At 52.4% G+C, this 20,058-nt stretch overlaps 1 protein-coding gene across 32 annotated transcripts in view; it reads right to left on the reverse strand.

The window, feature by feature from the left end:
* Positions 1 to 1,906: 1,906 nt before the first annotated feature.
* The window catches only part of PCBP3 (poly(rC) binding protein 3), a 56,485-nt gene continuing 38,333 nt past the window's right edge, over positions 1,907 to 20,058 (reverse strand). For 13 of the 32 annotated variants that reach the window (XM_083865547.1, XM_083865558.1, XM_083865554.1 and 10 more), the window contains 5 exons: positions 17,661 to 17,739; positions 16,938 to 16,997; positions 13,678 to 13,730; positions 10,867 to 11,036; positions 10,309 to 10,676 (listed from right to left, as the gene is read on the reverse strand). In XM_083865547.1, the coding sequence (XP_083721673.1) occupies positions 10,502 to 10,676; positions 10,867 to 11,036; positions 13,678 to 13,730; positions 16,938 to 16,997; positions 17,661 to 17,739 (537 nt within the window). In that variant the 3' untranslated portion in view covers positions 10,309 to 10,501. Of the gene's footprint in view, positions 2,254 to 7,410; positions 9,136 to 10,306; positions 10,677 to 10,866; positions 11,037 to 13,677; positions 13,731 to 16,937; positions 16,998 to 17,660; positions 17,740 to 20,058 lie in introns of those variants that run through there. The other 19 variants (XM_083865560.1, XM_083865562.1, XM_083865561.1 and 16 more) reach the window with 17 other exon arrangements.

Below are 20,058 nucleotides of genomic sequence, written 5' to 3' on the forward strand. Positions count from 1 at the left end.
TGGGGCATGGAGCACCCTGGGATAGTAGAAGGTGTCCCTGCCCATGGCAGGGGGGTGGAATGAGATGGTCTTTAAGGTTCCTTCTAATCCAAACCACCATGTGGTTCTAGGATTGCTCTCCTCAACCCTATTTCCTCTGCTCCATGCAGCAGATCCCAGCATGAGCTACAGCCAGGAGAATCCCAGCAGGGTGTAAAGATAAGCATCTCTCCCCCACAACTTTATTATTTTTTAGAGTCACAGCCAAAGGCAAACAGGCTGTTTTAATCTCCAAACAATCACCCTCTCACGTGGAAGCCATGGAGCTGCGGCCAGCACTAAGGGCTGGATGCAATGGATGGGGCTGTGGGGCCTCTGCACCCTTAAATGCCTTCAGTGGGGCACAGAAGCTTCCTCTTGCAGCTGATGACTCCTGCAGAGGTTAAGCCAGTGCATGCAGGTGGTTCACATCCCACTGCATCCCACCTCTCCAGCCTAGGGATTCAAGCCCTGTGCTGGGGCGGATGGACACCATAACCTTTGGGGGTGTTTGCACACACAGCCCCACTGACACCTTTGCCAGGGCTGTTTCCACCCAGGGCTGGCTCTGGCCCTGGGAATGTCTCCCAGCTCAGCAAAAGCCACAGAGGTGCTTCATGGACAGCCTAGGGCTTGCAGGGAGGTAGGAAAGGAGTCCTGAACCATGTTTCCCAGAGCATTGCTCTCAATACCCTGCTTTGGGGTGGTCTCCATGGTGCTGCTGCTCTGGGAATGGGATGGGAACAGGAACAGGGACTTTTCTCCAAGCATAAGCATTCAACGAACTCCTGGGCAGGAGAAACCCAGAAAACCTGGGTTATAGTCAAAAGTGGGTGCCAGGCCTGGTGATGTACATTGTGGTTTGCTTTGTGGCTTGTCAGGGAGCAGGGCTGATCACCCCAGCCAAGGGCATGTCAGGGGTGGCACAAACAAGGGGAGAATGTCTTCCAGGTTCCACAGAGATTTGGGGCTGCTGCTCCCTGGGGGTGAGCAAGGGTGTAGAGAAGGGTGAACTGCCCTGCCTGCCTGCCCACAGCCCCTTTGCAGGCCCAAATGGGAGCAGGGGTGAGGTGCACTCAGAAAATGTAATTCCAGATGGAGAAAAAATGTTAATATAGCTTTTTTGCCTTTGTTTCCACATAGGGCAGAGGTCTGGGCAGGCAGTGCTGGATTCTCCTGGATGTGTGTCAAGCCCAGGGCTGGATGGGCTGGAGATGGAGACTCTCACTACACCAGGACAACATGCAGAGCTGGAGCAGCACTCTGGTTTCTCTTCTTGAATAGAAAGGAAGCAACCCAGAGAAAAATCATGTCCCAGTGTGTCCAAAAATATCACCTTGGCTGCTCCAAGGTCCAGCAGGGCTGGCATGTGGCAGGCTGGTGGGGTATGTTTGAGAGCTGCCATTGCATGGGGCTGAATGGGGCGCCTTTATCCCATCCGGACCGCTGGCAGCCCCCGGATTGCTGGGCTGCTCCTGGGGCCCTGCAGTGACTCACACTTGCTATAAACACATCTCCCGATGGATAATGAATCCTGGTCGTTGCTGCCTTTCAGGAACACTCTGAATTCTCTTTCCAGTCCTCCCCCTGTCCCATTTCCCTCCCTCCTGGCAGCCCTGCTCCCATGTGGGATCACTTCCTGATGCTGAGTGGAGCCAGGGCTCTGAGGCTCATTTTCCAAACCACAGTTTGCTTCATGGGCTGAGTTTCTCCATTAGCCATTCAGGAGGCCGTGAGGCTTTTGTGCTACAGTGGCACCCCCAGCACCCCAACTCTCTCCCTGTGGGTGTCCCACTGCCCAAACCACAGCTCCCCAGCCCCATCCCACTCACCATGGAGGGCACCTCGAGCAACAATAGCTTTATTGCAATGACACGGGTAAGACACAAAATACATTGCAAAGTGGCAGGGGCGTGAGGGTGCAATGAGGAAGCGCAGAGAGGGGCAGTGGGAAGTGCTGGCTGGCAGTGGGTACTGCCGCACGCTGGCTGCAAGCTGCTGTCCTCCTGAGAGCTGCTGCCCCAGGCCCCCAAGCCCGCTGCTGCCCTGGCCAAGGGAGCGGGGTCTGGGCAACCATGGGCGGGGGGTTCGGGCAGCAGCCCCAAGTGTGCCATGAAGGAGCAGGAGAACCTTGTGGGAAGCCAGTAGCGTCTTCGAAAGGGGCTCAAGCATCAGCCACTGGCACCAGGTCAGGCGGTGAAGGTGTTCCTCCCATGGGGATCAGGGTCTGCAGAGCTGGGGGGCAAGCAAGGGAGATAGTCAAGAGTCAGCCAAGGCTCTGGTTTCCTGGCCTCTCAGGCTACACGGACATGAGGCTGCTTCAGCACCCCGAGCAATTCTCCAGCGTGATGCTGAAATCACCCACACCCCAAAAAGCCAAGCTTGGGGAGCTCTGCTACATCACAACAAACCTCCCTTTTTTAACATGGGAGCTCACACCAAGCAAATCCAGCATGAACTGGGCTGCCAGGTGAGCCTGGGTGGTTGGCCAGCATGCTGCATTTACCTCATGGGCTCCCACCGAGGGCTGAGAGCAGCTCTTTGGGAACTTCAGAGAAGCCACCTGAACACACTGAGGCTGTTTCTGGGCTGAGGATCTGCCCTTTCTCTGCCCTACAAACCCATGGCTGCAAGGATGGTGACTGCGGAGAGCTGGTTTCTGCTGGACCCCATCAGCAAGATTTGAGGGTGATGGGCAAGGGCACTGCTGTGCTAGGGGCGATGGGCAGCTGAGAGAGGAGCACTAGGAAAGGGCACACATCCCCCACAACCTCTGCCTGGCGCTGCACTGCACCACCCTGTGCCTCTGGAAATCACATTTCAGCCCAAAATATGTGGAAGGGAGGTCAACTCACAGAAAGAATAAATTTGAGTCTGCAACTGAAAATTTGTTTTAAGCATAGAGCTGGCGATTTCTCTGGGTTTGCATTTTTAACTGGCTTTTTACTGACAGTTCCTCTGCAGCACTCCTGTAAAAGATGTGGGAGCATGGCTTCATGCTTGGTAGCACAGAGCAGCATCCCTTGGGAAAACCACACCAGCAGCTGCAGCAGTAGCCTCAGGTTACTGCAATGTCCTCAGGTGACTGCAATTTCCTCCTACCAAAACATTCTCCAAACTGCTAACTGACTGCTTCTGGGTGAGCACATCATGGCTTGCTCCCATTTGCACTGGGAAATCCTGTTGGATATCAGTTGTAGTTTGATCCAAGCTGTTTAGGAGCAATGCCGCCCCATCCCTTGGTGCTCTGTGTGCCTGGCCATGCTCCTAGCTTTCTGCTGGCTCATCACCACTGTGCCCACGCTTCCACAGAGCATCTCACACCCCCACCATGCCCAAGCTCCTGTGGGGCATCCTGTGCCACTCAGTCCCATGGGACACAACAAAACACAGAGAAGCTCCTGAGCCAAGCACCACTCATCTCATTTGATCCAGACACAAATGCTCTCGGACACAGGCTTTCTCCAAGGACAAATAGTGACACTGCCTGCAGGGAACCAGGACACAGCACTCCAAGCGTGCTGCAAACATTCCGGTCCTCATGCACATCCTAGCCTATACTTTCAGGATCAAAGCAGTTCCTTCTGGAAACAGCACATGTGTCCTAAATCAGCCATAGGCCACGGTTCAGCATGGGGCTCACGCCCAAAGCCTCCTCCTGCTGTTCCATCCTCATCCCCATCTCCTGGCTGGTTTTGTTCCCTGTGTGCAGAGTGGACTTGACCATCATTTCTGGGAAGACACATGACTGCAGTTAAACTGCCTAAACACAAGTGGGGGAATCCAGAACCAGTCTGGCTTTGCACTTGGCTGTATTTGGTCTGTGGGATGCTTTTGGAGCGATCTGGAGTCTCATCTTCCTCTTTGCAGGACAAGGGCACTTGGACACAGTGGGAGGGGGGCCGCACATCTGGAGTGGAAGGAGGTGCACATCTGGTACATTCAGTACTTTCTAAAAGTCACTGCCACGTTACCCTTTGGACAGGGGCCTGGGGCTCACTGCATAGCAGATCAGGATCTGCAGCTGCATTCCTTTTGAAGGGAAAATAAAAATATCCCTCTCAGCTGAGTCCCAGCTCCCTGTAACATCCAGCACGGGAACAGGGGTATTGCACGGAGACTGTGACCTTTCTGTACATCATTCCAGCAGCTCCTGCTGGCAGCCAAGGCACAGACCAGCCAGCTCGGGAATGCCTCCCTGGGGACCACAGGGATGGACGCCCCTGGGACCTCTCCAGCAAAACCTTGTCCTTCTGCCAGCCCGAGAGGGCTCGGGCCGGCATAAGGGGGTGGCTTGTGCCACCCATGGCCAAGGAGATGCTGGCCACACATCCTTGCTCATGTGGGCTGGCTCCGTGAAGGTCCCAGCACTGACGGGACCACCCCTGCAGAGGGACACGGTACCAGCCACCCGCTCACGAGATGTCACTGCCCGTCCCCAGTGTCATGGACACACACACAAGAGCCCTTTCCAGCAGCGCGGGATGTCCTCTGCACGCATCGGAGCAGCGGCTGGAAGCACCGGACATCCCAGTGCCGCCCACATTCCGGCGTGGCTGTGGACGCATCCATGAAAAGCTGGGCAATGGGGACATCTAGTGACCAGCCGGAGGCGCCCAGGGCTGAGGACCGGGTACCCCTCCCCGGGGCGGGGGACTACACCCAGGCAGGGCTAGGGGCGATGCCTTCCATCGCTGTGGCCAAGGAGAAAATGGGATTAAGCATTCATCCCTGCCACACCACGCAGAGGTTCTCCAGAAACTCTACCTCTGCCCACACTGGAGGCAGGAAATTACCATTGCTAATGGAGCATAAACTGGGAATTAGCATAATTAAAAGTGACTAGCATGGATACAATAACAATCGCTGGAATAACAACTCAAAGAGACTGAAATTTAAAGAGTATCCCTGGTGAAAGTCACTTTCCCTTAGGGTAAATGGTCTATTTTTTTCAGCCTTATTTTGTACTAGATTTGCAAATACAGTCTAGGCAGGGAAAAAACTACAAAACAATACTCCAAACAATTTTGGGAGCACAAGGATATGCAGAGGGAGTGGGGACTTTCAGCTGAGGCCAAAGGGCTGAGCACTGAACTCAACTGGCCCCTCTGATGGAGACCCCAACACTCCAGGGGCAGGGGGTGGCATTGGACCAATACTTTCCAGTCAAAGTCAAAATATCCCCCTAAAAAACTCATCCCTGAAGAGATTGACTGAGTTAGTTGCTTCCAGAAATGTTGAATCATTCTGGCTGGATAAGATTGCACAGTTTTGGGAGAGAAACGCAATGTATCAAAGCTATTCTGTTGATTAACTGGGACATTCACCTTGTACTCCAATATATTAGAGATTTTTCCCAGTGGCATGGCTGTGGATGCATCATCACAGTATTTTTAAGTTCATCCAAAATGGAAACCCAAGACCTATCACAAATCAAAGCAAAACACTGAGACTCTTTCCAAAGAAAATGGCAAATCTCCTTTTGAGTCATCCCAAAGAGATCAAAACTGAGTTTGATACATTCCTTGTGATTTTGTTGTTATCCTTGATGTCATCAACATGCTCCCAGGAGATGCTGCAATGGTTTCAACACCTTTCTCCAAACCTCACTCAAGCCCAGATGATGATGGATAAGCTGATTCCCACATAACACTGCAGTTTCATATTTTTTTTCCTTTTTAAATTTACAAAATAACCTTGGCAATGTGACCCGCAAAGAAAAGTTGTGAAGTCAAAGGGAATGCCAGAAGGAGGGATGCTTCGGGTTGCCCTGTGCATGATCAGGAGTTGGACTCAATGATCCTTGTGGATCCCTTCCAGCCGAAGACATTCTGTGATTCCATGACTCTGCAGTGCTCCTGTGAGGTGACTCAGGTGACTGCTACTTCTTGGACCAACCCTTGTTCCCCCGTGGCCACATCCAGCATTCCCTGGAGCACTCCCATGAGCACAGACCCTTGTGGCAGCACAAGCCTTGACACGATGTCTCAGACACCTGCCTGATGCCAGAGCAATGCTCATATCCAGCTTCTTCTCCCTCACCATCAATTCCTGGGGTAGCTTTTCCACAGCCTGGCTGAGTGATGGTTGTCTGGCAGCACGCTGGGATGGAGATGGTACCCAGAGGGTGGTGTTATCCATGAGATTGCTGGCATGGGGATGGGTGCAGAGGTATTGCTGCAGTCTGCTCCCCCTCTCCAGCAGCCTCTGAGCTCAGCTGCATCTGGCAGACACAATCTGGCATTTGCTATTTTGGGCAAGGCTGTCTCAGTGGAGGTGGGGAACAGCACAGGGAGCACACACAGAGAGCAGCCGTGCACTGCAGACAATGTACAAAGCCATTTCCGTGTCCAGGACACTCTCACACTCCCCAGCCTTCCCCAGGTGTCCAAATCCCACAACCTTGTTGGCCTGACATGGATTTCTCAGTCTTGGTCAACGTGATTCTGCTGCTGCTGCGCCGCCATCACCTCGTGAAGAAACTCTGCTGCTGCTGTACCTCCATCACCTTGCGAAGAAACTCTTCTTGTGCTCCGGCTTTCTTGCAGCCCCATGGAAGAGCTGAGAATGGCAGGATGGGCTGGCTTCCTCCATGCACCATCCCTCTCCGAGGATGCAGTACACCAGGCTGCCATAGAGGGTGATGGCAGTGGGATGTGGAGCTTTTGCCGCGGCTCATGCTCCAGGCCACCGGGGTGGTTATTTTCACTGGGTCTCAGACACAGATATTTCATTCTTCCAACAGGAAAAACACTTGATCTAAAGCACCGTGAGGAGCAGGAGAAGATGAGGAGTGCCCTTTGCCCACAGCTGACTTGCCACCTTGGCAGGTGCTTTGCTTTGCTGGCCAGTCAGTGACTTAAGAGGGGGCCTCTTTTGGTGCCTGCCTCCCTCCATCCTCAGCATCAGCAGAAATACATGGGGGAGGTGCCAGGAAAGGCTGCCAGCTCCAACTGAGCCTCTCAGCACTCTCCACAGCACCAGTGCTTCTCTGGATGGGCAACCAGGAGATGCTCTTAAGCCTGTGTGGCTGCTGGGCCACCCAAAAGGCACAGTTGAACTCAAAGTGCCAGGGAGAGAAGGGCAAGGGGTTGGAGACAGGCAGCAAAGCACCTTATGGAGGATCTGGGAGCACCTTCAACCACAGAAGCTTAGAATGCTCTGGAGAGCTGAACATGCCCAGGTTTTGGGAAAACAGGGCAGAGCAAACCCTGCTGCTCAGTGGCACCACCTTCACCTTTCTGGGCTCCTAGGCTGTGCTTTCATCCCTACCGGCTCCCTGCTGGAGGCCACAACCCCCTGCCCATCCTTGGCTCTATTAATGCAGTGGCATCACCTGGGATCCCTGATGCAGCCTGTGTGAGTGCTGAGCAGGCAGTGCTGGAGACAGGAGTGGCCCAGCATCCTGGCAGGAGAAGGGTGGGAAGCTGTCAGGGGTGCCTGCTGGTACTGAGGGTCAAAGAGAGGAAAGACCAGGAAGTCTTGGGGCTCACCTGGAAAAACAATGTATTTCCCATGTGGTACACTGCAAAAATGTACTGTGTGGCTGCTTCCTCTGTCTGGGGACATGGTGTATCATGGTCCCCTCATTTGCAATCCGGGAAAAGGGACAGTGAGGAATTAACAGATGGAAAACATATGTTTCCCTGCTGGAGAGGTAGGAGAGAGAAGAAAAGCCTAGAAGCTGAAGGTAGGGCTGGGCAGAGAGGGTCTTGGGGAAGGGTGTGGGGTACAGACATGGCAGATCCGTCCAGACAAGGGGGCAGTGAGAGATGGTGGTTGTCACACCATAATTTATAAACTATTCCCAGGGAAAACTGAAGGATTATGCAAGCCAAATATTCTCCCTTTGGAAAAAAAGGAAAAACATTAAGCATGGAATCACTCAGGAAGTGCATTGGTCATGGGGACCTTATCTAAAAAAATTAAACAAACAAAAAAATTATGATAGTGATGATGAATAATAATAGTAATAATAATAATAATGATAATAATAAATAAAATTTTTGAGAACTCTTGTATACAACCCCCATCTTCCCTCCAAACAACTAAAAACGTGTGGAAGGATGCAGAGGGAAGGATGGGGCTGGCATTGTCAGGGCGACCCAGGAGAAGAACAGTCGGAGCCCATTGGTACCAGAGCTGCACAGACATTTATTGAACAGAAACAATGACAAACACAGCCTGCTCTCAGAGCTTCCTGAACTATCATCTAAAGGTTTTGCTTGTGGGGGATTGCCAAAAGAGTGCTTTCAAAGGCCCCTGGGGGTCTGAATCCCATACAGCTTCATTCTTCCCACTCCCAGGTGCCTGTTAGCTAAAAAAAACAAGAGCATTTGTGTGTAAATGTGTGTGTGTGATTCCCTTAGTTTAGTAGGAAAAAGGGCTTGTCTGGACCATGCCATGTTCCAAAAGAGAAGCCTGTGGGTTGAGCCCATATTTGGCTTCTGCTTCCCAAATAAGACCAGGTGAAAAGTATGCCCTTACCCTGAGGGCAGGGGCATGAGGTGGCAAAAGTGAGCCAGGACAAGCAAGAGGGAGCACCAGAGGAAGGAGGGTGAGAAAAGTTAAGTCATCTGAAGTATGCACAGCTCTGGGTGGCATCACATATGTCCACAGGCTACAGAGAGTACCGCCAATGTCAACTCAAATGTGTAGGTAGCTACGCTAGACTGACACAAGAGACCCGTAGCTACGCTAGACTGACACAAGAGACCCTGCCAGCTCCTGAAGTCTCACCAGTGAGAGAAAGAAACCAATGCCCCCCTCCCCCTCTCCCTCGTCCCCAAAAAGCAGATGAAGAATTAACACCATAATGCTGAAAACAAGGACCATAACCAAAGAGTTTGGGAGCAGCCTCGGGAGCACAGAGTAAAGAGCTCGTAAAGAAATGATCCAGTGTGTGCATATGCACGGGCATGTTTATATATATATATATATATATATTTGTTAGTAAAGAAAAGAGTATCTGTGGAAGCAAAGGGAAGACGGTAAAAGTCTGTACAGGCAGTACAGGCTGGGTAGAGTGCCGGTGGCTGGAGAGGGTCGGGTGGTACGGAGTGGAGGATGGTGGGTGGAAATTAGAGTGCGCCCATTCCAGTGACCTCAGACGTCAGCCTAGAATAGACAGGGGCAGAGAGAGGGGTGGGGGGGGAGACAAAAAACAAGTGCTTAATCACCGGAGCAGAAAAGAAAACGAAGACCCTGCGGGCAGCGCTCCTCCTCTTGCCCAGACTCCGCATAGACGGAATGAGCAGAGCATCACTGGTGGCCTGGGAGTCCCCCGTGGAGGGCACGGGGGGCGCTGGAGCACACAGCCAGCGTAGTGGCTGGCTGCCTTCCCCTCTCCTTGCTGCGGCCAGGTGGTGCCCTTTACTGTCACCGTGTCGTGGCAGGGGTGTCAGCCACCAGGGGCGTTGGCAGGGGTCATCCCAGAGCACAACTTCTCTTCCAGCAGCATCCCTCCCACAGGAGGCAGGCAGCTGTGCCAGCTCCCCTGGCTGCTTCGTTTTTCCTCTAGTTTGTAAACAATGGGAGAGGAAAGCCCCATCCTGCTGCCCCACCAGGTGATCTCTGCACAGGGGGCAGCTCAGCCAGCCCTTCCCAGCAACTAAGAGCTGCTTCTTTTTCTTTTCTTTCTCTCTCCTGTCTGAGGGGGTGGGAGGGGATTGACAAGGATCTGGGGGGAAGCCACTCAGCCATGCCCGCCGGCAAGGACCTGGCTCGTCCTTCACCTGAGCAGAGGGAGAGGTGCCACGAGCATGGGCAGCAGGGTAGCAGGGCAGGATGGGTTGGCAGGGGTCTGCTGCGAGTCAGGGCTCGGGTGGGTTAGGTGCAGGAGGAGAAAGCACATACAGACCTCACCGATCTCCCAGCCCACACCCCAAAAAGTGTCAGAGTTGCCACCAGCAGCCCCCCATCCTCGGGGCCCTGCCAGCAGCCTCCCTCCTGCATGCATCCGAGGCTGGCAGTGGGTTGGCACGGCATTAGTCCTGTCTAGGTGAATGGGCCCGTTTGAGTTGCTCTGCCAGGCAGGTGCAAAGCTACCAGGAAGGTCTTGCATCCCCTTAAACTCGCTCCCCAGGAGTCCACAGATACAGGCAAACAGGTCTGAGTAAGCACTCTGGACACAGCTCACTGCCTGCACGGAGCAGGTCCCCAGCTCATCTCTGCAGCTATGCCTGCCCTGCATGCTCCCCTTGCAGGGTCTCACCAGCCTCTGGCCCCCATGGCTCAGGCTGCGTCTCTGCCCAGCCGGCAGCAGTGCTGAGAACTCTTGGCCCCTGTGAAGTCCTGCAGTGCCAAGCTTCTCATGATGAAAAGGAAGCAGTCAGGGCTGTTCCCATGTCTTGCATTTATTGGACTGATTGTTTTCAGTGAATGGAGGAAAGCCTTTGGGAGGCCTGGAAGCACATGGAAGAGGCAGTAAGAGATGCTGGGATCCCAGCAAGCAGGTCCCAAGTGATGCCTCCCTGCCACTGGCTCAGCTCCGTTCCTGTCCCTGTTCCCTGCCTCCTTCACAGGCAAAGATGGCGGCAACTTTGCCCACCCACGAGCAAAATCCTTCAGCGAGGGTGGCGGGAGGGCAGGCACCCGGCATGACCTGCAGCCACTCCATCAGCAGCAGAGCGGCTCCTGGTCCCCAGCAAAAATGCCAGCTGGGGGGACATGTCCTGCTTGAGATGTCTGGTCCCTGCTCAAAGGTCTCAGCAAGACGCCATCCATCCCAGCCAGCCTTGGGAAGCCCCTGCTGGCCCATGGCACTGAGAGCACGGGTTGCTCCCAGCACGCTGGCAGGATGGGATTGGCCATGATGGAAGGCAGCAGAAGTTGGCGGGGGGGTCTCACCTGGCGTTGATGAGGTACTGCGCAAGGCTGATGTTTGCAGGGGTTCCTGTGATGGTAATTTGGCGCTCCGATGACCCTTCCGTGGCGTTGGCGATTTTGATCTGCGCTCCCGACATCTGCCGAATTTCATTGATTTTGGTCCCTTGGCGTCCGATTATGCAGCCTATTAGCTAGGAAAGAAAGCACGGAGGGAACATCTGAGAAGCAGCAGCTCTGACAGTCACTGGCGGGACACGAGCACACCTGGGACAAGAGTGACCTTAATGCTCATGAAAACAGGAGAGGGACAACCCGGGGTGAATTCTACCAGTGCATGAGCACAGTCCTCCAAGGACACATCCAGAGGCCTGCCCTGCTCTGCTCCTTGTGGGGAAGAATCTCCATTATCTGCACTTGGTACCTACCACCTCAGAGGGCTTTATTCAGTAATAATAATTTTCATGGTTTAATGAATGGTCAGTGTTTCGTAAGTACTTATCCCCTTGCCAGTCACAGCAAACACAAAGATGGTTTGGACACGTTACTAGAAGGAAACACGCCCGCTGCCTTCCCTGGGGACAGGCCAACCCCAGGAGACCCCTCATCAGCTGGTGCAGTGACCCCATCCCACATTCCTTCTAGCCCACCAGGACACTCTCAATTCCTCTGCTACCCCCTCCAGCTCTTTTGGTGCAATCCAGTGGCTTGCCAGCAGACACAGGAGAACACCACGCGGCTGTGGCATCCACAGAAAAGGTGGATGCGTCTTTCATACTCTTGTGAAAAAATCAGAGCCAGCTGGAGGCTTGAATTTCCTCAACTGTTCATCTCTTGAATTTCCTCAATGGTCCTCAGTGAATTTCTTCAGTGGTCTTTCCTCATTTGTGCATCGCCCTCAAAGCATCTCCAAAGGTTGGTAACACATATGAGGATATCCAGCTTGACCAACACAGGCATGAAGTGCTCTGCATGCGCTTTTTGGCCATTTGAGCTCTTTTACAAAGGCATTTTATACATGGGATGTTCATCTTGGCAGCTGCTGGATTTCTGCATGCTACAAGTAGAGATGATTACTCCCCCAAATATTCCCTGATCCTTTTGTCAGACCATGGGCCTGCCATGGTGGTTTATCCCTTATGGACCTGAATATACACTGAAACGGTATCCACTGTCCCAGGGTCTGTGGGGGGATGTTCAGCCCATCCTAGTCTTCACAGCACAGAAATAGCTCCGAGATGCTTCAGCTAATGAAAATCTGTTGAAGAGACCTGAGGAGACAAACTATTTAGGCACATACTCAGCTACACCCAATTCAAGTTTCTCCTGATAGAGGAGCAGTAAGATGGGTATCATCAGATTTCCTTCCACTGCAGGACAACTCCAACCTGCATGACTAAAACACAGCTGGTGACTCTTAAAGGAACCCAGACTTGCCCCCTGCTTCCTGAGAGGGTGGCATTGGGTGTTTAAAAGCCTTTGAAAAAACAGTGGGGAGAGCTAAGGAGGAGTCTTTTCAAGATGCAGGTGATGACATCTAATGTCTCCCAGGTCTGGTGGGAGGTGGGTGTCTGGCAAGTGAATGCTCCAAGTGTTCCTGAGTTCTCAGAGGTCTCCTGGCATCCCCTTCTCTCATGTGAGTCCTTTTGCAAGGGGTCTCTTTATATTCCTGAAGATGCCTTCATTGCTACGGTCCTCCATGCTCAGCAGACGTGGGTGTTAGAACCTCAGGAGCACTTGCAGAGCTCCCTGCAGCCGCCTGGAGATGGGTATCTCCTAGGTGGACAGGAGCATATCTGGCATCAGCCCCCAGTGGCTGCTCTGCAGATGCCTCCCATGGTGATTTGGCCCAGGGTGAAGCATGTCCAAGGATTTCAGTCAGCATGTGCTCACAGGCTCTTGCACTGTCACATCTCTCGGGGGACAGAGGTCTTGGCAGAGGGTGCCCGGCAGCTGCAGCCAGGGTAGCTGCCCTTCCCTGGCTCTGCCGGCTGCCGATGAACAGCAGGAAGAAGGATCAACAGCTGTCAGACCCCCATCCAGAGACTCCCGATGAGGATGGGCTGAAGGTGCTTGTCAATGATGGAGATGGGAACAGAGACTGGATGTCATCTCTTCACTTGCCCTCATCCTGATTTGAGCACAGACTGGGTCTTAATCCACAGAAAGCAATCCAGAAGCAAGTGAGGCTCATGGATCCAGGTGCTGGCTGTGTTGTGCTCTCCATCCCACCTCCTCCCTGCCCAGCAGGGCTCCAGCCTCCTCCCAGTAAATATCCCAGTCCAGCACCCGCATTACCACAAAGCTTCCACCTAACAGACCCCACAGCTGCCTGCCAGCAGTACTGAGACACACTGTCCTTCAGACTAGTGTGGCACTTTGTGGCATAAGAAATGTCACTTACTTACCTCCTCTTCACCACCCTACCCAGTCACTATCCTTGAGCTGGAACATCATTTCAGACCTACCACGGCCTGATTAGGCAATTAAGAGTTTAATCAGGGCTGGCATAGGAGCTCTCTCCCTTTCCCAGTGCTGTCAACTGGGCATGTTTCATGAGCACTGAGTTCACTTGGAAAGGGAAATAGAGCATTAAGGATTGTACCTAGAGAACCTACTGATGAGGTAAAGTCCAACAGGCGCTTTGTGCTTCAGCCTGATCCTCAACGGACTGCATATGGATGAAGGAACATGGGGAAGGGGCATCTCTAAATATATTTAAGAAAACCAAATGGCTGCAGCTTACACATAGGTAAATGTATGTATATATAAACATATATGTGTATGCACACACAAACACACGGACATGCCAAGGAAGCACTTGGATTTACTTACATCATTGGGAATGGTGAGTTCATGAGTACTGGCCGGGGGACTGGCATCCAAACCTGGGCAGATGCAAGGGAACATGGTTAGAGCTGGCAGAGGCAGTGCAATGGAGCTCCGCTGCTTTCCTGCAACACTGTCAAGGCTGCGTCCTGCTCCGGGCTGGGAGGGGAAGGGGAACACACACTCTGGGACAAGGAGGAGGAAGACAGTTGCTACCTGACTCTGCTGGAGCTGGGTGTCACCTTCCTTGCATCCCATGAATGCCTTGCTTCCCACCCATCATCCTCCCACTGGGAATGGCTTCAGAGGAAGGTGCAAGGTTCCAGCAAGAGAGGAAGGGTGATGCATCAGCAAAGAGAGGTGGGTGAAACACCTTCCCACACAGCAGAAGAGAGCATGCTGGCTGGGACAGCTACCAGCCCCACAGGAATGCTGTCCATGCACCCTCCAGCCCTCTCTGGATGCAGCAGCATTGAGCTGTTGGGATGTGACAGTAGCTTGGTGCCTCAAAATCAGTGTCCCTGAGGGATCTGACAGAACAAGTCCTCTGCAAGTTAAGCCCCACAGACTCTCACACTGAATTTGAGTCATACTGCTAAGACACGCAACCTAACTGGATCCAGCTGTCCCTCTTATCCCCAAGGAAAAGCAAGATGAGCAGTATGGAGATTTAGACCCTGCTTCTCTCCAAAATTACACAGTGAGGAGCAAAGGCAGCAGCTTTCTTCCTCCCACTCTCTCCTGGATCACGGAGAGCTCTCTCCTCCATGGTGGGAATGGCTGGAGCCAGCAGGATACCCTGTGAGTGCAGCTCCAGAGGTAAGAGGACACCATGCTGTAGTGCTCTTAGGTCAAAGTCTGCCTCTCCCAGGGTTTCCCATATTAAATCACCTCAGTGCCGAAGCAGGGACATCCCATGTCAAATCTGCAAGAAAGAAGCTGTCTGATGCCTGACAGGGATTTGCAGTAATGGGGGGGAAAACCCCCTTATCCTTATGATATAGACCACTGATGAAGCCTTGTAAGAGCAGAAGAGACTGTCAGATCTGTATCCATGGAAAAAGGGTGGTTAAGGAAGTGCAGAATGAAGAACAAGGAGACTGGAAGTGCAGGGTTCCTGCAAAACAAGACAGCAGCAGCACCCAATTCCTCACATATTTCTGGGGAGGGCCTCAACACAGACCAAAAGGAGCTCTGGGTATCTCTGATGTGCTCATGCATCATCTTAGGATATTAGGAAATGAGGGTGAGGAGGCCCTGGCACCAGTTGTCCAGAGAAGCTGTGCCTGTCCCATCCCTGGAAGTGTTCGGGGCCAGGGTAGATGGAATTTAAAGCCACCTGGGATAGTGGAAGGCATCCCTGCCCATGGCAGGGGGGTGGAACACGATGGGCTATAAGAGCCCTTCCAACCCAAACCATTCCATGATTATTTGACACTGTACTTCCTGTGCTTTCATGAATGTGGCTTCCCAGACACACCTCACTGACATCTGCCTGCAGGAGGCTTCCTCTACAGATTTTTCACTTGGGAGCACAAGACAGGAGAGGAAATGCAGAGAATGAGGATGCAGATCTTCCAGCAGGCAGTCCTCTGCTGTCCTTCACTGCTGCCAGGGATACTAATGCCAAAACCTGCACAAAACATCTGCTCAGGTATTACACCACACACAATGCTCAATGTTGACTTTACAGCACACACTTCATCTGGACTGGCTTGTACACTGAGCCTCCTCACAGTCTGGAGTGAAGGGGACTGCACCTATCACAGACATGTCCCTCTAGTGAGGGTGTCCCTCTCCCTTGGCCATCTGTTACAAGGCTCAGCTTGGCAGCAGCCTGGGTATGGCAGAAAATGCCTTCTGAAGGGAGCAGAGCACCAGTGAGGGCTCCGAGCAGCACTGAGGCATCCAGGGATCTTAGGGAATATAAGCTAAGCTCCTCAGACTCATAGGCAATGCCCTCCATCCCACACTCCGATGATATGGATGATACTGAAAGCCGTTGGGACACCTGGTGCCATGGTACTGCACCATCCCTGCATAACACAGCCTTTGAGGAATGGCCACATCCTTCTCCATGATCCAGATCTCCATGATCTGTTTATTTAATCACTCCAGATCCTCCCTCTCTGATATGTACAAGCAGTCCTTGAGGCTGTAACGAGGATGTCAGGGCAGGATTAATGCCTTGGGTGACTGCAAAGGCAAAGGGGGCATGCAGAAAACATGGCTGAATAGGTCAGAGTCATGATATCTGTATTTCTGCAGTCTTATGAGGTCTATTTGCTCAGGCTATGCTTGCTTTCCATAGTTAGATGCTGTCCCCAAGCCTTTGAGGCATGCATGGGATGGCTGTGTGCCCCAGGTCTGGTTCATCCTGCCTGTGAGCCTCCAGGTTTTGGGACAGCTCTTCTATGCAATGGTAGGAAACAAAAGACAAATCTCTTCCTCACATATGGATGAAAGTGGGACATCTGACAGCAAAATTTCTCCAAAGCTGCAGCCATGCTTTGGCTCCTGAGGGTCCTGTCCCACTAAAATTGCAACTCACCCTGAATGACTCAGTGATGGCTAGAGCTGCATGTCATGGTTGTTCCCACAGGCACTGTTCTGTTGTATCTGAGCAAAGTTTATGCAAAATTAAATGCAGGAATAAGGATGATGACTCTGGTATCTTCCCAAACAGCAAATGTTACGCAAACAGCATTGAGGGAGACCTCACCACACCTGAGGGGCATTTCCTATCTCTGCTCTCTGTGTCTAGGGACACAGCCTGAAAGAACAGCATGAAGCTGTGTGCCAGGTGAGAGTCAGGCTGGAGATCAGGAAAATGTTCTTTCCTCAGAGGGTGCTGGGCACTGCCCAGGCTCCCCAGGGAATCGGCATGGCTCCAAGGCTGCCACACCCCAAGGAGCATTTGAACAACACTCTAAGAGATGTACAGGGTGGGACTGTTGGGGTGTCTGTGGAGGGCCAGGGGTTGGACTTTGATCCTTGTGGGTCCCTTCCAACTCAGGATATTCTCTGGTTCTGTGGCAGTTATACACAAACGTTACAGAGGCAGGCAACAAAGCCCAGGCACTTTTCCTTTGACATGCTGCACCAAGGAGAAGGATGCTGCCCGACCTCTCCCTACCCACCAAGACAACCTGCTGTCTTCTCCACAAATACCATGATTCCTCTCAGAGTACAACAATGGCACAGTCGTATTTATGGAACATATTTCAGCAAAAGCCTGCTTACTTCCCTCTAGCTTTATGTTTTACCTGATGACTGGCCCATCAGATTTTGAGCTTCTTCGGAGGAATGTAAGGGCAGCTTTTCTCCTGAAGAGCAAAGAAGAAACAGGTTTAATGCTTTTGCCTTCAAGGAGATAAGCAATGTCACTTCATCTAGGAAGCTCAAAATATGATGAACATACTGTCAGAAAAGCAATTTCCAAGTGGTACTTTAGGTACTTCCATCCCCTGTGCTCTATCTGCTTCCCAGGTCACCGGGAACATGTCGGCCTTGAGAACAAGGCTTGGGCCATGCCGGGGCAGGCTGTCCTCCCATCAACATGGCCCCCTCCAGCCACGACTCTCTCCCCCTGCCGGGGAGGCCGTCCTGCTTGGCTCAGCACCACGCCTTGAGGCAGCACCCCTGGCTGGCCCAGGCCACTCCTGCTGGGAGAGTGTGGATGTCCTGCCGGGAAAGCGCAGATGTGCCGCCAGAATCTGGAGCAACATGGGGCAGGGGATGCTGCCTCCTCCGTGGAGGGAGGGAGGGAGGGACGGTGCTCATGGCTTCTGCTGGGAAAGCCCAGGCTGAGAGCTCACCCTTGAGCACCGTAACCCCCACAATACCTGTCAATCCTCTCCTTAACCTCTCCCCATGGATATTGCAACTTTTTTCTCACCCTGCTCATTTCCATTAAATAAGAGTTTAGAAAGAGAGAAAAACTCTACAGGTAAGAGAAGGATATCTTGAAAGGGCTTGTGGGTACGTACCAGGGAAAGCGGGGGTGGTCTGTCCAAGGGGAGTAAAGGGGGTTTGCTGCATAGCCAACTGGTGGAGCTTGGTCAACTGCTGAGGGGTAGGAGGGACATTAGCGCTAAGAAGGTTATTGTCATAGAGTACAACAAGTCACACTGAAAAGCAAGAACAAAATTATAATGGAAGGGGGTGGGGGGAAAGGAAAACGAACTGAAAAATAGAAAAAAACCCAAACAAAACCAAAAAAATACAAACCAGGAAGCCATGGTGAGACATGGCAAAAACATCAGCAGAAAGGACTTGGCCTGGGTATAGTGCAATGAAGTCCAAATCTTTGGCAGAAGTGCTTGGTCAGGGTCTGAAGTACGATACCAGCAAGAAACCCATTCTTAGTGTCAGTTCAACTCCTCTGCCTCAACATGGGGCCAGCTGTTGGGCATCACAGTCAGCACCCAGGGATCCTCTTTGTGCCACCAGAGCTGCATTGTCACCACTTGTCCCCACAGCACACATTCTTGTGCTGTGCCTCTGATGGGAAGTGCCTCTGGGAGATGGATAAACTGCATTTCTAAATGCCAGCTCATTGGGAATATGGGGAATTATGGGCTTCAGCCATGACCAGTAGGTATTTCAGATCCCTGTATCCCTTGTTGTGTCGGGGAGGTTTTGCTGCCCAGTCAGGAAGCAGTTTTACAGAGAGGTGTTGGTTTGTTTGGAATACATTTTGTGCTCAGTTTTACTGCTCCAAATTAAACAAACAAACAAACCCAAAAAGACGGAAAGGAAAGGAAAGGAAAGGAAAGGAAAGGAAAGGAAAGGAAAGGAAAGGAAAGGAAAGGAAAGGAAAGGAAAGGAAAGGAAAGGAAAGGAAAGGAAAGGAAAGGAAAGGAAAGGAAAGGAAAGGAAAGGAAAGGAAAGGAAAGGAAAGGAAAGGAAAGGAAAGGAAAGGAAAGGAAAAAGAAACTGGGCTGAAGTCTGGCAGTGAGCAGGAGGAAGGCTCTTTATCACCTCCCACTTTCACAGGTGCTCCAGGGAGTTGTCAGCACAGCATCACCCCCCAAACTCAAACTGCTTGTTTTGCCCATCATCCCTGACAACTGGGAGACAGGAGCTTTCGTTTCAATGCTTTTGAGGGACAACAAGACAAACACCTCCTTACTGCTGCAGCAGAGCTGGGGAGGGAGAGCAGGGAGGTCTGGCTGGCAGCAGTGAGGGGGAAATGCTGGGAAGAGATGACCCAGGGGACTGCATACATTAGGGGAGGCTGGAGGGAGGCAGCAGGAAGGGGTGAAACATCTGCAAATCCCTGGACAGGGATCCCTGTCTTGCCTGAAGAATATGGGGACACCCACCCACCCCAGGGGAGAGGTCTCACCACTTCACAAAAAGAGGTGTCTGCACATCTCTGTGCTTATTTTGGCTGTCTTTGGGTTATTTTAGCCAAAGGTGTGATATGATGGGTTCCTGCCACAACACAGCTGTCTCCAGGATAACACTGGGCATGCCACTGCTCCTGCAGGGAGCAGTGACATCAGCATCCACTGCTTTTCAACTTCAGAACTATCCTGTTTTCTGGAGCTGCACCCTGTTTCTGGAATTCCTAATGACACCTGATCCCACTGGCAGGACTCCAGATGAAATCTCTCTGTCCGATGCGCTCCAGCCATGCCCTGGGACAAGGGTCCTGCTTTGCCAAGTGGGGCAGACCAAAATCCTTCCTGATACTGACCTAGTAGACCTTCCAGACATAGTTTGGATAGTGGTATTTATGCAGCCCCTGCAATCAGAGCAATAAATAAGCCTAGGAGTGGAGAAGATGGCTGCAGCCAGGTGTCAAGGTAAAAGCTGCCATGTCCATCTCTTCCAGCTCATCTTCCACGGTCGAGGGACGGGATTTCCCCCCTCTGCTCTGGCGAGACTGTACCTGAGGTACTGCATCCAGCTCTGGGGCCTCCAGCACAGGAAGGACATGGATCTGTTGGAGCGAGTCCAAAGGAGATCAGAGAGATGCTCTAAGGGGCTGAAGGGACTCCAAGAGAGCTGGAGAGGGACTTTGGTCAAGGGCCTGGAGTGACAGGACAGGGGAGAATGGCTTCACACTGAAAGAGGGCAGGGTTAGATAGGATTCTGGGGAGAAATTCTTCCCTGCGAGGGTGGTGATGCCCAGAGAAGCTGTGGCTATCCCTGGAAGTGTCCAAGGCCAGGCTGGACACTGGGGCTTGGAGCAGCCTGGACTAGCGGAAGGTGTCCCTGCCCATGGCAGGGGTTTGGAGTGAAATAAGTTTTAAGGGGCCCTTCCAACCCCACCCATTCTGTGACTCTATGATTACGCAGCTTTTGGGAAGGCAGGCAGCTACACATCACATCCCAAACAGCCAAAAACACCCATGCAATGCTGAAGGCCCTCACGAT

This window comes from Zosterops lateralis (genome assembly GCF_965231275.1).
Source record: "Zosterops lateralis genome assembly, chromosome: 7".
Taxonomy (NCBI): domain Eukaryota; kingdom Metazoa; phylum Chordata; class Aves; order Passeriformes; family Zosteropidae; genus Zosterops; species Zosterops lateralis.